The sequence below is a fragment of the Clarias gariepinus genome, chromosome 25, assembly GCF_024256425.1.
Source record: "Clarias gariepinus isolate MV-2021 ecotype Netherlands chromosome 25, CGAR_prim_01v2, whole genome shotgun sequence".
NCBI lineage: Eukaryota > Metazoa > Chordata > Actinopteri > Siluriformes > Clariidae > Clarias > Clarias gariepinus.
In genome coordinates, this window is record NC_071124.1 from 7,161,722 (window position 1) to 7,183,540 (window position 21,819).

The 21,819-nt window shown below is 39.5% G+C and overlaps 1 protein-coding gene across 2 annotated transcripts in view; it reads left to right on the forward strand.

Annotated features, from left to right (window-relative positions):
* The window catches only part of ift80 (intraflagellar transport 80 homolog (Chlamydomonas)), a 99,780-nt gene extending 79,223 nt beyond the window's left edge, over nucleotides 1-20,557 (forward strand). For both annotated transcript variants that reach the window (XM_053487083.1, XM_053487084.1), the window contains exons 14-20: nucleotides 5,605-5,740; nucleotides 7,391-7,538; nucleotides 9,437-9,608; nucleotides 18,468-18,557; nucleotides 18,719-18,891; nucleotides 18,993-19,116; nucleotides 19,684-20,557. In XM_053487083.1, coding sequence (XP_053343058.1) covers nucleotides 5,605-5,740; nucleotides 7,391-7,538; nucleotides 9,437-9,608; nucleotides 18,468-18,557; nucleotides 18,719-18,891; nucleotides 18,993-19,116; nucleotides 19,684-19,794 — 954 coding nt within the window. In that variant the 3' untranslated portion in view covers nucleotides 19,795-20,557. The remainder of the gene's footprint in view (nucleotides 1-5,604; nucleotides 5,741-7,390; nucleotides 7,539-9,436; nucleotides 9,609-18,467; nucleotides 18,558-18,718; nucleotides 18,892-18,992; nucleotides 19,117-19,683) is intronic.
* The last annotated feature ends 1,262 nt before the right edge of the window (nucleotides 20,558-21,819 follow it).

Sequence of the window (21,819 nt, forward strand, 5' to 3'; positions counted from 1 at the left end):
AAAAGATGAAGCCTAAACTTTGTATTAAATGCAGAGGACTGCTATCCAAGGGCATTGTAATGTTGCATGACCATACACGCCCGCACACCGACACTCGTTTTGAGGTGTTAGAGCATCCTATAGTCCTGATCTCTTTCCATCGGACTTTCACCTGTTTGGTCCCCTGAAAGCAGGCCTACGTGGACGAAGATTCACTTCTGATGAAGAAATGAAGACAGTGGTGCATTCGTGGCTTGTTGCTCAGCCAGAAACTTTTTCTTTTCTTTTTTTTTTTATGAGGGAATATAAAAGCTTGTTAACAGATGGACAAAGTGTATTGAAAAGCAAGGAGATTTTGTCAAATTTATGTACCTGTCTTTTTTAAAAGTTCAATTTCAAATGAATTCTACAACCAGAATGCGGATAATTTTGGACTCACCCATGTACAGAGGGGCAAAAAAAAGTATTTAGTCAGCCATCAATTGTGCAGGTTCTCCCACTTAAAAAGATGAGAGAGGCCTGTAATTTTTATCTTGGGTATACCTTAACTATGAGAGACAAAATAAGAAATAAAATCCAGAAAACCACACTGTAGGATTTTTAATGAATTAATTGGTAAATTCCTCTGTAAAATAAGTATTCGGTCACCTACAAACAAGCAAGATTTCTGGCTCTCACAGACCTGTAACTTCTTCTTTAAAGAGCCACTATTATGCTTTTTCAAATATTTTTTTCCATGCAGTGTGTCATGAAGCTGTATGTGAATATAAACTATCTGCACTATTTGTGACACTAAGGCCTTGTTCACACGGGCGTTAAAATAGAGCGTTTTTTTGCGTTCGTAGTGTCCGGTGAGCACGGATCAAGCGGCGAGTGTTTTCTACACATAGGAGTCAAGGAGAGTGTTCACACAGGCTTTGGTGATGTGCGTTTGTCCGGCTGCGCGTTTATACGGCATTAAAAAACCGTTGCATGCAGCTTTTTCTTGGTGTTCAAAACCCAACGAACGCAAGGAAACCGCTTCTCGTTCGTTTTCTTCGCGTTCATTTTACGCTTCGGAGGACCGGATATATCCCATGATCCTACATGCTATACATAGGGAAGTGCGGAAACGGGCAAAATAAAAAAAATAATTGTTAAAAAACCTACAGGAAAATTATTGCATTTCTTCATATACCACAAAAAAAACTTCCTTTAATCCGACGTTGTGCAGTCGGAGAGTGAACCCGGTAGCGGCGGGCTTTCATATCCAGTTCCCGACACTGCCCCCACAGGTTAACACACAAACTACAATTTGGGCTGCAGGCTGACATTAGACAGAGACAAACGAGCGCCGGTGTAGAAGTCAATCGATCGTCACTACAAAACGCAGCATAAACGTCTAGGATGTTCAAAGCACATATCCAACAATTTAACGCCTGTGTGAACAAGACCTAACAGTGCACGATAAATTAAGTTTTTGTCTATTAAAAAAAAGAGTCGGCTCACATTCGCCTAAACGAGTCATTAGCAAATCTATTTCAACTCTGTAGCCCACGTTCTACTTCGCGAACAACTTGTTTGCCGCCCACGTTCTACATCGCAGACAACTCGTCCGCCATTTTACAATTAACGTTACCACACTCTTGTTAATGTGACCGAAAAAAATGTGTCCTTTTTAACTGTTTATTCTCCACTATTCACCAAAACTGAACTCTAACACTCGCGAAGTGCGCATGCCTATCTACGGCAAGCCCCGAGGGGAAAAATGGCGAAGAGTAAGGGCACGGAGCATGCGCACTTCGCGCATCACACACACACACACACACACACACACACACACACACACACACGAAGTGTAAGGGCACGTTGAAAATGCATAAGTAGTAATGGTGGACCAGCGTTATTTGTTTGGACGAGAGAAGGAGAATTGCTGTGGATCATTTTCTTTCAAAGATTTTTTAACCGGATTATCTTTGACTGGACATATTCCCCGGACTTCTCACCCCCCGTCATCGGCCTCTCTGACTTCATTAACCCCGATGCGACTGAACCATACTCAGTATACTCGGATAACACACATACAATAAACACGGACTTCGGACATTTTCCATTCACTCGCGTTCACATATATGTAGTTTGTAAATATTGTTTATATCTTTGTTTGGTTGTTGTGCACCTTTTTCATTTACTTTATTTAGTTTTGTATAATACACGTTTGCTTTATCTTCTTGTTTGTGTTTGTCTTTTTTGCTCACCGGCCTTTTAACGCAACATTAACACAATGATAAAAGACCTCCCAATTTTTGTAGCCACAGTTAATATAAAATTAGCTGGCCATTACACGGTAAAACCGACGCCATCTTTTCTATGTATTGACGGGTCTCCAGGGCCGTCGTTCAGTTACGGTCATGGGTGTTTCGTTTTCCGACACAATCATAAAGGACCAATCACAGCAGTGAGGACTCACAGAAAGGTTTAGACAGACTGAATCTTCGAACTGCTTCACACGAGTCGTTTACGCATCATTTAGAAACTAAAAAACTAAAGTGTTTTTTGACCTTGCATACATGTAAACCTGTTTTAAGAGACTCGTTAAGCAATATTAGCAACCTTAAAAATGGCATAATTAAGGCACTTTAACAGGCTCTTCTGTCCTCCACTCGTTACCTGTATTAATGGCATCTGTTATCTGTATAAAAGACACCTGTGCACAACCTCAGTCGCACTCCAAACTCCACTATGGCCAAGACCAAAGATCCCAGAACCACACGGGGGGACCTAGTAAATGAGAATGTCTTATGGTCAGATGAAACCAAGATAGAACTTCGTGTTTGGAGGAGAAAGAATGCCAAGTTGCATTCAAAGAACACCATACCTACAATGAAGCATGGGGGTGGAAACATCATGCTTTGGGGCTGTTTTTCTGCAACGGGACCAGGACGACTGATCTGTGTAAGGGAAAGAATAAATAGGGCCATGTATCGTGAGATTTTAAGTGAAAACATACTTCCATCAGCAAGGGCATTGAAGATGAAACGTGGCTGGGTCTTTCAGCATGACAATGATCCCAAACACACCGCCCGGGCAACGAAGGAGTGACTTCTTAAGAAGCATTTCAAGGTCCTGGAGTGGCCTAGCCAATCTCCAGATCTCAACCCCATAGAAAATCTTTGGAGGGAGTCGAAAGTCCATGTTGACCAGCGACAGCCCCAAAACATCACTGCTCTAGAGGAGATCTGCATGGAGGAAGGGGGCAAAATACCAGCAACAGTGTGTGAAAACCTTGTGAAGACTTACAGAAAACGTTTGCCAACAAAGGTTATATAACAAAGTATTGAGATGAAATTTAGTTATTGACCAAATACTTATTTTCCACCATAATTTGCAAATAAATTCTTTAAAAATCCTGCAATGTGAGTTTCTGATAAAAATGACAGGCCTCTCTTATCTTTTTAAATTGGAGAACTTGCACAATTAGTGGCTGACTAAATACTTTTTTGTCCCACTATATATGGTGGGCCATTAAAAAAAAAAATTTTTTTCATTTTTTTTTAAGGACAGCTGTCTTAGTTTATATTTTGGAAACCAATGAAATATAACATTGGTCAATTAACCTAACCTACATGTCTTTGGACTGTGGGAGGAAACCAGAGTACCTGGATGAAACCCACCAAGCACATGCAAACTCCATGCACACAGAGATGGGAATCGAACCTGGACGGGAATCGAACCGAGCTACAGAGTAGAAACGAAACATGGACACCATCACGTTGAGGTCCCGTTAGCGACAATCTATCCAGATAACATTAATAACAAGAGAAGTTTTTATCTTCTCAAAACAGCGAAGTGTGTCATCAGTGTTATAGATTTATATTGGTTCATGTTAACCAAATACTTGTACAGTATAGCTGATGTAAAAGTAAAGAAGTGCTCTTGTGCAACCTGATCAATTTATTATGTGGCGTCAAATGCTGATAATTAAACTCTGAATTAAGAAGACATTCTTTCAAACCTTCAGTCAAACCCAACATTAGTAAAATGAAGAACGATTTAAACTTATAATGCGCAAAGAACATTTACGACACTAAGTATAGATAAGTAGACACCACTGTTTGTTTAACAGATTAGCTGGATCTTAATGCTGTTTTGCGAGGAGATGGAGTACTGTAATATGTAAACTTTTCTCACACTTGAGTGATCGCTGCAGATTTTAGCGCCACCCAGAGGACATTCAGTGCACACAAAGTCTTGGATGTGTTAGAAGGGATGAAAAAAAATAATAATATACAGAAAGTGAGAGAGAAAAGAGTATTGGTGGGGGGAGGGGGTTATGGATCGACTGGGACGAGAGTTGATGGGAGTAGCAAGGATCAGCAGTTACTGTTTGTCAGCATGTGTGTGTGTGTGCCAGCACTCCTCAAGTGCAGCTTTAAAACCCAGGAGTGTTAAAGCTAGAGCCAGCTGGATTTGTCTTCCACACACACACACAGTCATCCAAACTCCCTATCCAAGCTCAGACACACACACACACACACGTTTATCTCGACATTACAAGGTCCCAGTGAGGTCTGTGAGTGTGTGCTCTGTCTGCCTTCGCAGTGCGTGTGTGAATGAGTGAGTGAGAGAGATAGAGCGATAGGGGCCCAAGACAGCCTGCTCTTCTCCCAGTCGACTGACTTATTTACTGTTTAATGCTCCTTGCTGCCAGATCGCTAATAACAGAGTGTTTCAAAGCAATGCCAGTGGTCTCACATACACACACACACACACACACACACACACACACACACACACACACACACACACACACACACACAAAGCCTTTCCCCACGCAAAACCCCAGCAGGTCACTGCAAGTAATCTCCAGTACAAGTGTGATGGATGTACATTTTTCTTCCTAATCTCCCATTACTATTTCCCTGTCGGAGTGAGCTCATAATTCTCCGTCGTATTCCTCGCACAGCACCCCGTAGATGTTCTGCTCTCTCCATTAGCAAATGACGTGCAACAAAATCCACGAATCTGGCTACCCGAGCACATAGGCGGCTATCAGAAGCCGTATGAGGATGACAGAGTTTAACTCGAAGCGAACCCCCTTCTCCGCTGTCGTCCTCGCCCTCTCCTCTCTCCTCAGGAATCTCTCGCATTCGCTACGCGTCGAGCTCCGTCCCTGAACTAATTCTCGGATTAGGCGTCGAGCAGAGCGTCCGCCGGGCGCGTAAAATCGTTCTGCGTGCATTTCATGACAGCCCAGTGTTGCGCGCTGCGTGCATTTCACACCCTCTCACTCTGTCACCAGCATATCGTACGCACCACAGCTGCACGGGCACGTTTCACAACGCGCATTCGTAAGCCAAGGATCGGTTCCAAATTATATCATGCCTAAAGACGCAATAAATTCAACAAGCTGTCATTGCTGCAATACAGGCATGCTTCATCTTCATCTTGCAGCCATATTCTGTGTATTCAGCACCTGTTATGATCCGAACACTCAGTTTAAAGTGTAATTACTCTTTGTTATTGACAGGGACAGTCTCTTTCTCAGCCTGGAATTGGTGGAAAACAGTTAAGTTTTGAATGGAGTCCATCTTTCTCTCTCGCTCTCTCCCCATACCATCTGTACAGTATGTGTCTCTCTTTCAGATGGAGGTCATGGAAATCGCCCTTGACCAGTGCGGAGCCTCTAACGACAGGAAGATCGCCTTGATTGACAAGAACAACGACCTTTATCTGACCTCCGTGCGCAGACTGGGCAGAGAGCAGAGCATCCACAAGATAGGTGAGAAGACAGGGACAAATTGTAGGCTACTGTATGTTCTAGTATGAGCCAGTGGTTTCCCTGCAAAGTGGACCGAACAGCAGGTTTAGCCATGTTAAATAAAATTTAGAAAAGTGAAAGTGTAGCTGCTCTGTTCAAAGGCAACCGTGAACAGTGCAGGGAACAAATCATCAACGGTTCATCACTTCTCTGGAACTGGGCAAGCAAAATGACCCATCAGGCTTTGCACCTCGCTGGAATAAAAAAAAGAAGTTTAGACTCGGCATTCATTTTGTGCATCATTCATTAGTATCAAGGAGAAAATAATACTGCAGGGAGCAGAGATTAGGGAGTACTGCTTAAGTACACTAGAACAGAATACAGCACATGATGTTGATCATACGCTGTGATGGTGATCATTTTCACAAACAATTTTCCTTGTCTTTGGTGGGTTGGCTACATTACGTAATCCATTGAATTACCTCACAGGATGGATACCCATCTCATCCATAGTGATGGATACTGGTATTTAAGTTTACATCGAATTTATCTTACACTTCCCAACACTTAAAAGTCCAGTGCTGTCTTGACCTCAATGATTAGGCCAAATCTTAAGGAGCTTACTTTTCACTATGTATGCTTACTACACACCTATCAGCCATAACGTTAGCACATTAACATTGATTGTCAAATATATACCAGTAAACTGGATCATGGGCACCCAAGGCTAACCCATGGCCACAGAGAATAAAAGCCAATCTGTCCAGTCTGAACCCATAGAAAAGCCGATGCAACACAGATTTAAAAAAAAAAAAAAAAGGCAATTCTGGTCATGATAGAAAGCAAACAGACAGAGGTGACAAAGCCTCCCCGGTGGCACAAGAGGAACTCAGAACATAAGTATATATATGGTAAATGTTGTAAATGTTATGGCTTATCAGTGTATGTGGTGTATTATAATGGACTCGTACATTTACATTATGGCATTTGGCAGACACCCTGATCCACAACAATTTGCATTTTTATCTTATTATACTGTACATCTAAGCAGTTGAAGGTCCTTGATCAAGGATCCAACAGGGGTAACTTGGGCTGGGACCTTCCAAACTGTAGAGCAATGCCTAAACCAGTGATCTACCCCTGCCCTCATAGATGCCAACTGAACATTAACTAACCATTCACAGCATTACGATTCCTCCACATGCATGGCCAAAATAATATCATTTAAATAAAGAGTTATAATTTAAAATAATACCTTTCACTGGCACCTTAACATTTTTTATTATTTTATTTTATTATAATTTTTTTTTTTTTACAATTTATGGTTCAGGTTGTTTGTAGTTAATAGGCTGATACTGTTCTCAAACTATTCATTCATATGTAAATCTTATTTGTTATATTTGTAGAACTGTTCTTAACAACATGCAGCAAATACAGCTCCGGAGCCAGGAAGTGCTGCTTTTAAATGCAATTCAGTGTGACTGCTTTTATGTGATTTTTTTTTTTTTATATTGTACTTAGTAAAACCTTTCAGTTATTATACACACCACAAGTCAAATATACTGCAGTTGTATTTCAACATCCCTAATGCAGTGAAAGACTATTATTATTAATGATCTCTCTCTCGCTTGCTTGCTTGCTCTCTCGCTCTTTTTTTTTTTCTTTCCCCAGGCTCTATGGTTCACACCATGGCCTGGAATGATTCAGCCAACATCCTGTGTGGAATCCAAGACAACCAGTTCACTGTGTGGTACTACCCTAGTGCTGTGTTTGTAGACAAGGACCTGCTACCCAACACACTCTTCACCAAAGATGCCAGGTGAGACACACTTACACATTAGTGTGGGATTTTACACTTGGTCTAATCTTACATTTACATTTACATTTAGGCATTTGGCAGACGCTCTTATCCAGAGCGATAATCTTATGAGTAAATAGAACAATGTGTGTACTATAGCTGGCTGATACTGAGCTGGATTAAAGGGGAAAAAAAAATATATATATATATATATATATATATATATATATATATATATATATATATATATATATATATATATATATATATTTTTTTTTTTTTAGTTAGCTAAAAGTTTTAACTCAGATTGAATTACAGTCATTTCAATTACAGGAGTAAAACAATATCCTATGTGGATATAGGAAAATAATCAACATCATTGTGTTGTGATCTGTTTAGTTGTACGTTTGGACACACCTTCTAACTCCATGGACGTTCCTGATTTTATTTTCTCTCTAAACTATACTGAAGGCGTTTTCAAAATATGCAATAATCTCCTTTGAATAGTTAATATTCAGATATATCTGCTACTTATGATCTGTAAAGCCCTAAATCAAAGGTGCTGTTTGTGAATTGGTGATTTCTGAGGCTGGTGACTCTAAATGAACTTCTCCTCTGCACCAGAGGTAACTTTTGTTCTTGCTTTCCTGGGAAGGTCTTCATAAGAGCCAGTTTCATCATTATGGTGCTCGATGGGTTTTCGCAAATGCACTCGACAATACTGTTCTTGCAAGATCTGTTTCATTAAAAAGCTGACCATCATGTCATAAATTAACAACTGACTGTTGTTGTTGATGTTATTTAACTGCAAATGATGTGTTATTTCATAGTTTAGAAATCTCCAGTATTGTTTTACAATGTAAAATAAATGATTGAACAGAAAACATTGAATTAGAAACCAGTTCCAAATTTGCATTCAGGCACTCATTCATGCAGCTTAAGTATAAAGATCATCTTGTCAGTTACGTTAGTCACCCCGTCACCAACTTCTTCTCTCTCTCTCTCTCTCTCTCTCTCTCTCTCTCTCTTTCTCTCTCTTTTTTTATAGTTAATAAAACAAATGCTGATTTTAGACTTTTAGTGTTGCAGAAAATATACATTATTTACAAAAAAGCTGATCCCGGATACTCAATCCATTATAATGGTTTACACCTTTCAGTTTCTAGGCAACATGCAAACCGTTTTTTTTTTTTTTTGTCTAATTAACTTTAAAAGGGAGGCAAAAAAATGTTAATTACTGCTATAACATGAACAGGTATGTGATAACAGGAACGAACTTGTTTTTCAAAAGTGTGCAGCAACCTTAAACATAACTAAAAATGGTTAAAATGGTTAAAATGTTAATTATTGGCAAATTGCTGAAATATAATGTTTGGAAATAGTCAATAATGTTGCAAGGAGGGAACCTTAATGTTGTCATCTAGATGTAATTAGATTTCAATGCTGTCCACTCAAAACACAACTTAGAAGTTGTAAAGACTTTGATAAAATGTCTGGATAGCCTTGAATGACTGAATGATTTGAAAAAACAACGCTGCAAATTCAAGCTCAAAACAACAGAAGCGTGTTTCTTATGTTTCCTGAAAAAGAGACAAGAGACCTGGGAGCCTTCTTATTAATAGAGGCTCCCTGACACGCGTAAAACCTATACAATATCTTGGAAATGGAACTCACCCCCTAAAAAAATGGTTAGGTTCATTTAGCACAAGACAAATTGGTGCGTGCGTGTACTCTCTCACTCGCTCTCAAAATCGATTTGGGGATAATTTATTCAGAAATTATTGTTTTAGTGTAAACGAGTGAGAGAGTGTTAAAAAAAAATGGGTTAACACCAACAGTATCCAAGTGTCCGTAACATTCCAAAACGAATGTTCTCCTTCATAAAGTGACCATGTGCCCTATTTTTTTTTCTCCTGCAGCGAGTTCAGCAGAGCTCCACATATCCAGAACTACACCGGTACTCAGGTGACAGTGAGGCGAGCTGATGGCTCGTTGGTGTACAGCGGCGTACCACCCTACCCCACCATGCTGCACGAGTACGCGAGCTCCGCGCGCTGGGAGGAGGCTATCCATCTGTGCCGCTTCGCAAAGGTACACCTCTCTCTGTTCAAATTTTTAAACTTCTCTCCAAATTTCCAATGGGATACAAGGCTAGGTCAAGCCAGTTATTCTGGCTGTACAATTGATATCGTTGTCTTGTTGAAACACTTATCTTCTTCCCTCTTTCGAGGCCGAAGAGAGTAAATTCTCCTCTAATTTGTAACGGCACATTACTTCATTCACGCTTCCTTTGACGATGTGTAATGCAGTTTAAACAAAATGATCTCATATCACACTGTTCCCACTGTGCGTATGGTGTTCTGGGGATCGTACTCACAACACTCCTTCTTCCAAACAACGATCATCTGAACTATCGTCAGACTTCTATTTTTATTTTGTCTGACCAGAGAATCTAGTTCCGTGAGAGTTCTGATATCTTTAGCATCTCTGTCCTTTTTTTTTTTTCTTTTTTTCCCAAAACATAAAAGATTTGCGGGTTTGCGTAGGCTGTAGAAACAGAGACGATTGTGGTGCAGTTCATTGTACACTGTGGAATTGTTGTTCCTCCTGCTTTCAGGTGGTCCTGCAGCTCTTTTCCAGATGAGAGCACGTTGTGAAAGCTTATGTATTACACATGTCCAGAGCGAGTAGGTGTGGTTCCACCTGCGTATTATTAAACCATTTATAATCACACTGAAGTGTAAGGTCATTGCTATGGCTTCATAGCGTTTCTATTTGAGTGTTCAATTATGTTGGCCACAAGACCTTTAGGAAGCTTTTTCACCTTCATTATGACTTCTTCCCATTCAGTGGCCATGTTTGCCATAATGACACCAGGTGTAGATTCATTTCTTTCTTTCTTTCTTTCATTCATTCTTTTTTGTCATTTTCTCTCCCTTTCTCTTGTTTTTCTTTCTGTTGCCTGTATTTTTCTTTTTCCATTCTTTTCTTTCTTCTTTCACTTTAATTTCTTTCTTTCTTTTTTTCCCCTCTTATTTATCTTTCTTTTTCCTTGTTTCTTTTTTTCTATTTTCCTACACTTTCCCATCCATATACACTGTGGTGTAGTGGTTAGCACTGTCGCCTTGCACCTCTAAGATTTGATTCCTGTCTCTGTGTGCATGGAGTTTGCATGTCCCGTGTTTGGTGGGTTTCCTCCGGGTAGTCCGGTTTCCTCCCACAGTCCAAAGACATTTAGGTTAGGTTAATTAGCGTGCCCAAATTGCCGTAGTGTGTGAATGAATGTATGTGTGTGTGCCCTGCGATAAATTGGCACCCTGTTCAGGGTGGTGCTTTGTAAATTATTCACATGTTGACCGGCGACACTTCATGCTGTGGTTGGAGCAAATTATTTGTTAAGTTTGTTTAGAATTTAAAAAAATGAAAATGATTGTAGATATTAAAGTATATTTATATAAAAAAGTAATACTAACAGAATTGCAATACAAATCGAATCAGCACCAAGCTGTCATGATAATATCATATCGTCTGCTGTCACATCGATGTGTATTTGTCTGTCTGTCTTAATTAATTTATTTTTTTATTTTATTTTTCCTTCTGTTGTCTGCTTTTCTGTCTTTTTTTATTGTCCTTATTTTCTACTTTTCCTTATCGCCTTCCTTCCTTTCTTTCTTTTTCTTTCTTTCTTTTTATCATTTTTATTTTCCTTCCTTGTTTTCCTTCTTTTCATCTAAGGAAATCTTTTCCTCTCCTATCCATCTATTTATCTATTAGAGATGAAAGAAAAAGAAAACATTTCAGTTACAGATCGTGATTCTTTTGTGTGGCAATTCTTTAATCGCCAAACTGATTCTAAAACCTTTTTTTTTTATTATTATTATTATAATTTATAAGTGTTTGCATTCGAGGTGTTAAAATGCTGCAGTTCCTTTATAATCCTACAGGTGGATCCTACACTTGGCTGTAAAGTATTCACTCATTGACAAGAGGCACAGCATTGTATTTGCTTGAAGCGAATTATTCGCTGAGTTTGTTTAGAATGGCAACAAAATGAAAATGTTATAGTTATTGAATCGGTATATTTATAAAAATCGTGATACTAACAGAATTGCAATGCAACACAGGTATCATGATTATATCGTATCGTCTGGTCCCTAGTAATTCCCATTATCTGTCTATCAATCTTTCTGTCTGTCTTTTCCTTCTTTTCTTCCCCTCTCCTTTCTTTCTTTTTTCTTTCTTTTCTTCTGGTAATTTTTTTTTCACTGGTCAGTAAAGAATGGTGATTAAATGACTTAAATGATGTAATTTGATGGAATGGCATTAGTATGTTTTGTATATATAACACTTTGTTTGCACATGAGTGTAACGTCCCTCCTGGGTCCTGTTTAAATCGCTACACTACATAGTTCCTTCACTGAAAGTTTGACACAACACAGTATTGCTTAACAAAAAAAAAAAAAGATAATGAGAAGACAAAACATTACAGGCTGCGGCATGGAGATAGGCCGTCCATCTTGCGGTGGGAAAACGGAGAGCGGTCGGCTCTCATCTCGCTTTATATACAGTAGTTATGCTGAGAGTGTTCTGACCCGGAGTGGACTACACGGGCTGAGGGGAGCTGTTTTAACATGGCCTGGGGCTAATGATTTTCAATTAATTGTTCCATTAGCAGAGCCTTAAATTGCTTGCACATTGTGGAGCTGTAAAGGGAGACAAGCCGGACACTGGACACATGGCTGAGCATTCCCGAGCCTGGGAAAGTCCCATGTAAATTAGACCTTAGAATGGGATTCTCACACACACACACACACACACAGATCTATGCATGCACAGAGAACGTGATTGGGTCTGTGTAAGTGTGAGTGTGTGTGCATGTGTGTGGGAGTTCAGTTAAGGGTGTGCAAATAAGCTGCCTTATATTAGCCGTTTATTTTTTCAGACATTGCAGTATGTTTCTGGGATTTAAGTCCCATCTAATTTCATCCTGTCAGTACTCCATGTTTTTTTACACCCTATAATATGGCCAGTAGAAATAACCCCAGGTAAGATATAATATATAACTATGTATATCCGATATTATATCCTGTGGGAGAAGTTGTTTCTGCACTTTTTCTTCAATAGAAAGACTCTCCAGGAAGTGGCTATCATCACCTGCCAAAACTAAAACAAAACCAAGTGTTGGCTGAGTTTAAACCGAAAAAAACAATACAATATAGAAAATGTTGAAATAGCCGTGTCAGAGAATCAACACTTCTGAAGGTTTCTCACTTAGGTTAAGCTTACATACAAGCCATAATCACGTGAATACTCCATAATAGGTTGTAATATACAGTATGATACATTTGCTTTATTACAAATGGTGTGTGTGTCTGACATACAGTATGCGTTGCACACCATGAAGACACTACTGTCTGTGATTTATCCTGTGAAACTGTGTCACAGACATGACAGGTTTACTGACCGGAAATCTCCCGCCTATTTTGAAGAGCTGCTCTCTGCCACATTCCTTTATGGAGAGAGAGAATGAAGGAAAACCTCCTCTCACTTCCCAACACTGTACTCGCCATGGTTTAATGGCACCGTTTTAGACAGATCAGTATGTATAAAGTCTGAATAAAGGATTTAACAGATAAAACTCATATCCTAACTGTTCAGTGATCAGTTGTTATTTGATAAATAAATAAAAAATAACAAACTAGGCTGTGACTGGGTCTTATCTCACTTTGCCTCTTGTGTGCTTGTTTTGAAAAGGTGCTGATGGAATGGTTTTATGTTTAATTAATGTATGTGTCTCTTCCTCTTCTGGCTTTTTTTATACTAAGTGTCTCTTTTTTTCCCCATTGTTCTTTTCATGCCTCTATCATTATGGCTTATGTGCTTACATCCTTTTCTTTCCTTCTCTTTCTCTTGTGTGTTTTTTTTCCTTTCCTTCTTGTTTTTCCTTTTTTTTCTTCCTTTCTTTCTATCTGTCCTACTTTTTATCCGTCATTGTTTTTTTTCTTTTGCTCTCATCTCATCACTGCTGCTCATCATTTCATTTCACACTCCATGACCATTCGTACTGCTGCTGCTTACACACTGCACATTCCATATACTGTACTTTATACAGTTTTCTTATACAGTTTGTACAGTATATAAATAAACCATATATATATTTTTTATATATATTTCTATTTTATACTTTATTTGATTGTAACAAAATTACTACATACTGTAGATTTTATATTTTAAATTCTTTTCTATTGGCATTTGCCTCTTATTTTCTTTTTTAAGGTCACAAACAGTCATGTAAGCATTTGAAAATGTTAACTGATACAATATACTGAACCAACCGATACAATATTATCACGAGACCTCGGTGCCAAAGTATTGCGATTTTATAAACGGCCTATTTCGATATTACAATCCTGTGGCAAATTTTAAACCTTGAACATTCCATTAAATAAATCATATTGTGAAAGCTTTATTTAAATTAGAATCATGCTTTATCCAAACTGCTGTAAACTTTGTTTAAACTCGTGTCCGGCGTTCGTTGTTTGCCGCTACAGCAAGGCAGTGCAAATGCCTTAGCTTTACCTGTAGGATTGTAGAGAAACGATGACATTTCACCACATCAAAAACAAGCTATTTATATATTTAAAAAAAAGATTTTTGGGGTCAGTGTGGTGATGCCTGAACTGCTTCACAAAGAACTAAGATACATAACTGAATCTGTTTTTTTTATTATTATTATTTACACCACCATCTCTACTGGTTAAACATTAATTCAGTAGTTCCATGACAATACTGAGACTATGAAAAGAAAAATAACCCATGACCCGTCTGTCTTCCCTTATATCCTGACTCTTCTCGCTCTCTTCCCCTCTCTTTATTGTTTACCTATAATTCATGCCTTTTTATTTTCCTCCTGTATCTTCTCACTTCTGCTCTGTTCTTCTTGCTAACAGTGTGTCTGTGGTAAATGTCAGACCACAAGGTTGTTTGCACTAAATCAAATTGTGATTGTTTGAGATTTTGTTCCCTCTGCCAGTCCACTGGATTCGCACTACATAATAACTGTATGCTGTATATAATGCTTTTTTTTTCTTCTTTCCTGTTGGCTGGTGTTTGTGCAGTTTTAATTGCGTGTCTGTATGCGCTCTGGGCAGATGGAGCGTCCACGCTGGCTTGCCTGGCGCTACAGTGGGTTTGTGAGGTAGTGCCAGAGTGGTTTGAATTTGTTTCTAATTAGTTTGTGTGTCACCATTTACCGTATACAACCAACCCTCCACCCAGCAATTAATGCACACAGCGTGCAGCTGTGCGCTCGCTTTTCACCCTCCCAGCATCATGACGCTTTAACCACAGACTCCGAAGGGAGTCCCAGTATGGCATTACGCAACTGTTAGTACTCACACTATCTTTTATGTTAAAACACATTTTTTTGTGCTGTTGCTATAGTTTTTACATAAAGTAATCTGTTCCATCCTCTGGAATCAGGATCATCAGTAGCAACGCCACGGCGCCGGTAGATCCACGTTATTTTTAATAAATATTACTGTACATAAACAGAAATTTCAAAATAAAGATTTGTTCTATGTTTTCAGATTTAATCTCTACAAGTCTTGTGTATAAAATAGTAAAACGTTTAAAAGTTTTTTTGCTCTAGCACACAGTTCCCAGGCAAAAAAAAAAAAAATCTGATCTATCTAATTTTCTGATGAGATTTTGATTAAACCAATAAACAATTAATCAAGACATGTTTAACTCTCTGTGATTAACATTGTCGTCGTGCTCCTCCAAGGCTGGGCGTTTACAGTAAATCCTGTCTCCAGTCTGAGTGTGTGAGATATTGCGCATATTCTCCCAGTCCTTGGTTGATTTCCTCCAGGCGCTCCGGTTTCCACCCACAGTCTAAAGACATGCGGCGTAGGCTGATCGGCCTTTCTAAATCTCCTGTCGTCTGTGATTGTTTGTTTGTCTTTTCTATTGATTGAGATGTAACGTTGCTTCTTTATAAAAATGTTGGATTAAAACACATGATCCTTGAAAAACAACTAACTTGCAGCCAACTTGCAGAAGAGTCCTGTCCTCACTTTAAGCCACGTTTCCACATGCTTGGGCCCTTAAAGGGGTTCCTGGAGGGCCAGTGTTTCAGAAGCGAAGCAGGCAGTCCGATCATGGCTCCGGTGTACTGAAACTTTAGTGTACTAAGTGGGTTAGTGAAGCAAGGGATTATATACAGAAATAAATGGAACTTCTACTTTCATAACAGGGTTTCTGCACAGCTATTCTGCAGTCAAAAGTCCCAGTTTGATTTGAACACCTGTCGTGTTCCCAAAAAAAAAAAAAAAAAAAAAAGATAGACTTAATAAAGTTATATTTCTATATATAAAGCATGGGTTCTGCATGGTTTGGTTACTGGCTTACTTGATCTCACTTGCTTGCTTGTTTATCTATTTGTGTGTGCCGAGTTACTTATTCACCTGTTTACTTACAGAATTACTAAATTGAATCAAATCTAATCTTACTTGCTTAAGGCCAAAACATTGTATTTGTGCTAAAACTGTTTCACCTAATTAAAAAAGTAAATTTACATACAGTATAGGATCATATGACACCATTTTCCATAATATTTAATGCAGCTTCTTTCTCAATCCAAAGCCATAAACATGAAAAATGTATTATCCTAAAATGCAAAAAGATTGAAAATTTTTCGATCAGCTTTTTTTTTGCTATTACAGAAAAAAAAAGAATTTTTTTGCAAGTCATATGCTTTTAGAAGCTTACACAGATTTTAATATCAGTTTTCATAAAGAAATATAAATCATTTGCATTTTTTATTATTATTCTTAGAAATTGCAATTTTTGGCCCATGTATAAAATTATTTCTTAAAAATGGCTGAAATTAGCAACTTGAAATTTTTAGGGAAGTACGATTGGTCACTTTAATTTCGCGTAAACTTCAGAAGTAGCTCCTTGGGTACACATTTATTGTATTATATGTATAACATTAAAAAAATAACAAAATCAGCACTAATGCTGTTTCGGCCGAAACCTATTTGCTCACATATTCGCTTGCTCACTTGCTTGCTTTCCTACCCCGCATGCGACCTTATTTATTTATTTATAGCCTACAGTTGGTTAGAAGCAGTTGATCTTGTAAGTTTATTTCCGGGTATAATAGCTTTTGTGAGAAGAAGAAAAAAAGAAAGTTAAAAAAAAAAAAAGTATTTATATAACAGATGTGTTGTGTAACTTTTCGTTTTGAGACGAATAAAATAGCACGATACGTATTGTCTACTGATAAAGTGTCTCAAGAGGTGCGTTCAGCGTGTTCCTCTGATTGAGTGTCTGGTTAAGCAGGTGGCGTTTTTGGGGTGGTCGGTGGGGATGTGATAAACACAGCGATGTGGGGGATCTGTATTTCTGGTAAACGCTGCGGTGGCGTAGCTCTTCCCGGAGAAGGAGTAAATGAGGAGGAGTTGGAGGAGGAGGAGGAGGGTGGCCTGGTCAGGGGGGAAGCTGGGTAAAAGTTTGTCCGAACAGTGTCAGGACAGTGGTCTGAGGTTTACAGAGGGACACACACCACAGGGCGGTGACTCAGTTTGACTTACAGCCCCAGTGCCAGAGATCCTGGATCACCGAATGAAAAATGCATTAAGCAGCTACTACTCGCCTCGGATACAGTGGAAGAGTACTGCAGGAACGTTCCGCTTGATGAATGTGTACGCTTACAACATACTTTTTTGTTTGTAAGTTGTTAATCGCTTTGCGTTTGAGTGCCCTCTCTATCCAAGGACCTTCGTCCGGCACTGATCTCTCCTGTCTGTTCTCCCTCCGCAGTTAATTAATCGATCTGCCCCGCAGCACCACAGTAATGAGTCTCATACAGAGAAAGAAGCCATGCCTATTAACATCCCTGTCCTAGCAGAGACGCCAGTCTCATGACCTTCCTGTTTTTATTGCTATTATTATTATATTATTATTATTACAATTATTCCTCAGGTTCATGATATCATCTGAGCATCATCGCCATCTTGCACATCCCTTACATTTTCATACACAGCCACAAGCACTACAGTGCTTTGGATTTTGAGATTTGACCTGATCTAATCCATCTCGACCATTTTTTGTTTCTTTTATAACATAACATGAAATTCATTTCCAGTTTTAAACAATATTTTCATTGAAACAGTTGACCTGCAAGTTTATTCCACATAATGCTCCCAATACACTGATGGCGTAATTATTTTAAATATGAAAATCTGAGCAAGGCCTTAGTGGTTAGCACTGTGGCCTTGCACCTTCAGGGTCCAGGTTCGGATCCCGCATTGGGTTCTACCCAAGCTTGGTGGGTTTCCGCACACATTCCAAAGGCTAAATACCGTTCCTAAATTGCCCGTAGTGTGTACATGAGTGTGTTTACATGTGTGGTGGGTTAGCACCCCGTCAAAGATGAACCCCGCTTCGTGCCTTAAGTTTCCATCCCACTGTATACAGGATAAAGCGCTGCAGCTGATGAGTGAGAGTGACCTGAGCTAATAAACGCGCACAAACTAAATTGTACAAATTTTCTACAGGATTACAGGAGATTTAGTCTTAACTGTGGTGCAGGAGCATGACACATTTTAACAGCCCGTATCTGATCTTAATTATTTAGCCTTATGTCATTTTTTTTTATTTATTATTTTTTTTATGACATTTTACTTAAAGCGGGTTTTAGAGCTCCTTAGAGACTGGCTGTTTTAACCTTTGTGTATGCTCAACTGGCCTCTTGTGCAACAGGAAGCCTAGTAAATTAAAGCATCAAAAACAACTTTTATTTGTTTTTCATTAAACCACGCACAGTTAGACATCTCCATCTGTTAGTTGCATGCGTGGTAACTGCGCTGGGAAAACTTAGGACGAAACAAAGAAGAGGACGCATCAGAATAAGCAAAGTGTGTGTGTGTGTGTGTTTTTCAGGATCAGGCCCTGTGGGCGTGTCTGGCTGGAATGGCAATGGCCAACAGAGAGCTTAACGCAGCTGAGACAGCTTACGCAGCCATCCGAGAGGTGAGCGCACCGTGATTTATCATGTAGCGCTCAGAAAGCTGAGCATTCATAATTTAATGCCCTCCTCCGATCTCCATTCCATTTAAAAAAAATAAATAAATAAAAAAAACGAAAGCGTCCTCCGTTTCTGTGTCCGTGTGTGCTGTCTCCGATCTCTATAGGTGGATAAAGTGCAGTATATAAAATTCATAAAGGATTTGCCCTCTAAGGAATCATCTCTAGCTCATATACTACTCTTCAGCGGACAAGTGCAAGAAGCCGAAGCTACATTACTACAAGCAGGTCTCGTATACCAGGCCATTCAGATCCATATTGACCTCTTCAACTGGGACAGGTTAGCTGCTGTGTGCAAATGTTTGTCTTTGAGTTTAAGCGTGAGTGTGTGTGTCTCTGTCTCTGTGGGTGTGTGTGTGTCTAACACAGCTGTTTCTTCAGAGCCCTAGAACTGGCAGTGAAGCACAAAACACATGTGGACACCGTCCTCGCTCACAGACAGAAGTTCCTGCAAGACTTTGGCAAAGAAGAAACCAACAAACGTTTCCTGCAGTACTCTGAAGGGGTGATCTGATTTCTCCTTGTATTTGTTTTTCCTCTCCCTAAATTCGTAATAATGGATTTTAATTTGTAGAAATAGTTTGCACTGGTCGTCCTTATCACCGAGGAATGCGGCGTATTGCTGGACTGAAATAGCCCTATCCGTCGAGTTACACAAGACGGATACTTTGAGCTAATTCGGGTTATTAAGCGGAAAAACTAAACATCAGATATATTAGAAATGTGACGTAACATACCCCTCCTGACAGGAAGTCAGACGGAACAGTGAAACTCGACACGCTGATAATTTGACTCGGCCTCCGGTTAGGAGGATTTTCATCAGATGGAAATCCAGCCAACGCTTTTTTTTTTCTGTTGCAGTATATCACTTTAAAACCGAGCAGAATTCAAATGAATAATGTAGCTATAAGACTACACCAGTTAGTTTGGGTGATCATCCACGCTGCCGCTGATTTAATCGGGTAATCAGTAGCCCAGAACGAATACACAAATTATCCTTCCCAACCCTGCTATTATTGCCCAGCGTGTGCTCAGACATGACATGTGTTTGTGTGTGTGTGTGTGTGTGTAGGTGGAGGTGGATTGGGAGAAGATCCAGTCCAAGATTGAGATGGAGCTAGCCAAAGAGAGAGAGCGGTCAGCCAACTCTTCAGTCAGAAGCAGCGTGGCCTCTCACCGCTGAAAAACAGACATTACCCAGCATGCCCTGCAGAACCGATGTTCTCACTGCTGACTTGAGATTAGAATCCTGGAGTAGGACTATTTTGAATAAGTAACTTCTTGGTCATTCAGAGTAATGCAACAGATATCTATTTTTGCTTCCATCATGTAAATAAGGGTGTAATAATTAAGCCCTAATTTGTTTTTAAGTATATTTTGTATGCAATCATTCATACAGATGAAACAAAAGGCCTTATTTAATGATGTGTAAAAGCTGTTTAATAAATATACACATCGAATCAAGTGTATCTTGGCTTCTGGAATAAGTAGAAATATGAATAGAAACTTATGAGACTCACAAGACTGTCCATCACCTCCATGATTCATTCTCCTTAAACCTTTCGCTCGTTTCACCCCTGTTGTTGTTAAGCCTTCATTTGTCACATATAAATTACTGCACGGTTTTGGGGTCAGAGCCCAGTTAAGGGCCCTGCTTAATGGCCCAACAATGGAAACCTGGTGGAGCTGGCACTTGAACCGCGGACTTTTCAATCAGTAACTTACCATAGTGCCTTAGCCCTTTGAGCTACCACTGTCCTGGTGATTACACTAAATGTTGGTCGCCAGCTCTGCCAAGTGCGGTTTGTTAGTTCCACATAGTTCGCTATGACTACATCACAGCCACAACAGCACTCCTTTTCTTGTGATATTGTTTAACTGCGCATGGGGTTCTCAGAAGCAAGATAATAATTTGTTATTTAATGCAATAAACCTTTGAGTCAGAATCTGTGAGTATGTCAGTCGCTCAATCCATGCCTGCTTAGTTGCTTCCTGAAGATCATGTTGCATGTTTCTGGACTGTTCCACATTCTTCACCAGAAGAATTCGTCCAACAGTTTTCTATTGAAGTCTGAAGATGCCATGGCCGTGGCTCCACAAGTCGAACACAATGGCCTAAACACAACCAGTTTTTCATTGTTTTTTCAGTTAATTAGTGCACCTCTTCAGACTAGAGCTAATCAATGGAATCACCTGCTTAGAGCACAGCGAGAACTATAATACGTGGCATATCTTGTCTTAATACTTTTTAGCCAATTACTATAGTGATTGCGTACAAAAACTCAGCAGGTCATTGGTCACTGTGCCGCTATAAGCTGTAGTGTTCCTTGCTCACATACATCACGCATAAAGGCTATTCAAGTCTGTCTTCAATTGTTTCATTCAGTTCTACTTGTTAAGTTTGGCTGGTCACCCCAGAGTAAAAAAAAATATATTTATAGACTTACAAATGATGCAGGAAAGAAGCATGCGCACTAGCGTCCATAGTTTGAACCCCAATAAAATTGGCCGTACTCTCTGGATGGGATGGTGAGAAGAGGGCGGATAGTGTGTTACACTGCTTTCGGATGTAGCAATGCTAAGCAGCAGCATTCACGTCTTTACCAGGAAGGGTTGGAAAAAGAGCAGGGAGGGAATTGGCTAAGACTATAAAAATTTTGGAGGCGGGGGACATGGCCTCGATATGGACTTTTCCACCCAGGAATATAGCGCTATAATATAACGATTTTGTGTTAGGATATCTTCCAGGTCTGTCAGGAAGATCCAGGACTGCACTAAACTACAGCAACTCTACTTTCAACCTCAGACACTTTGTCTCCTGTGCGTCTGATAGGTTTTTGTACTCCTTCCCGACTTCAGGATCTTAATGGTTGCAGTCTGATTGGCTTTCAGGTGGCATGTTTTTGCGGTGTCAGCCTTTTAAGTCTATGATACAAAAAGCTTTTCAGAGGATCGTATAGTAAAAAAAAAAAAAAAGACGTCATTTGAGATTTTTGCCCGAAGAAACTAAATGAGATTTGCTTGCGAGTGGCGGCTGCTGTGGTCAGATTATCATAACAAATTGGTCCAGACGGACTGTAAAACTATAGCAACACTGACAAGATGATTTTAGAAATACAGTGGAACCTTGGATTACAAGCATAATTCGTTCCTATTTAAAAACACTCATTCAAATTCAAATTTTATTTGTCACATACACAGTCATACA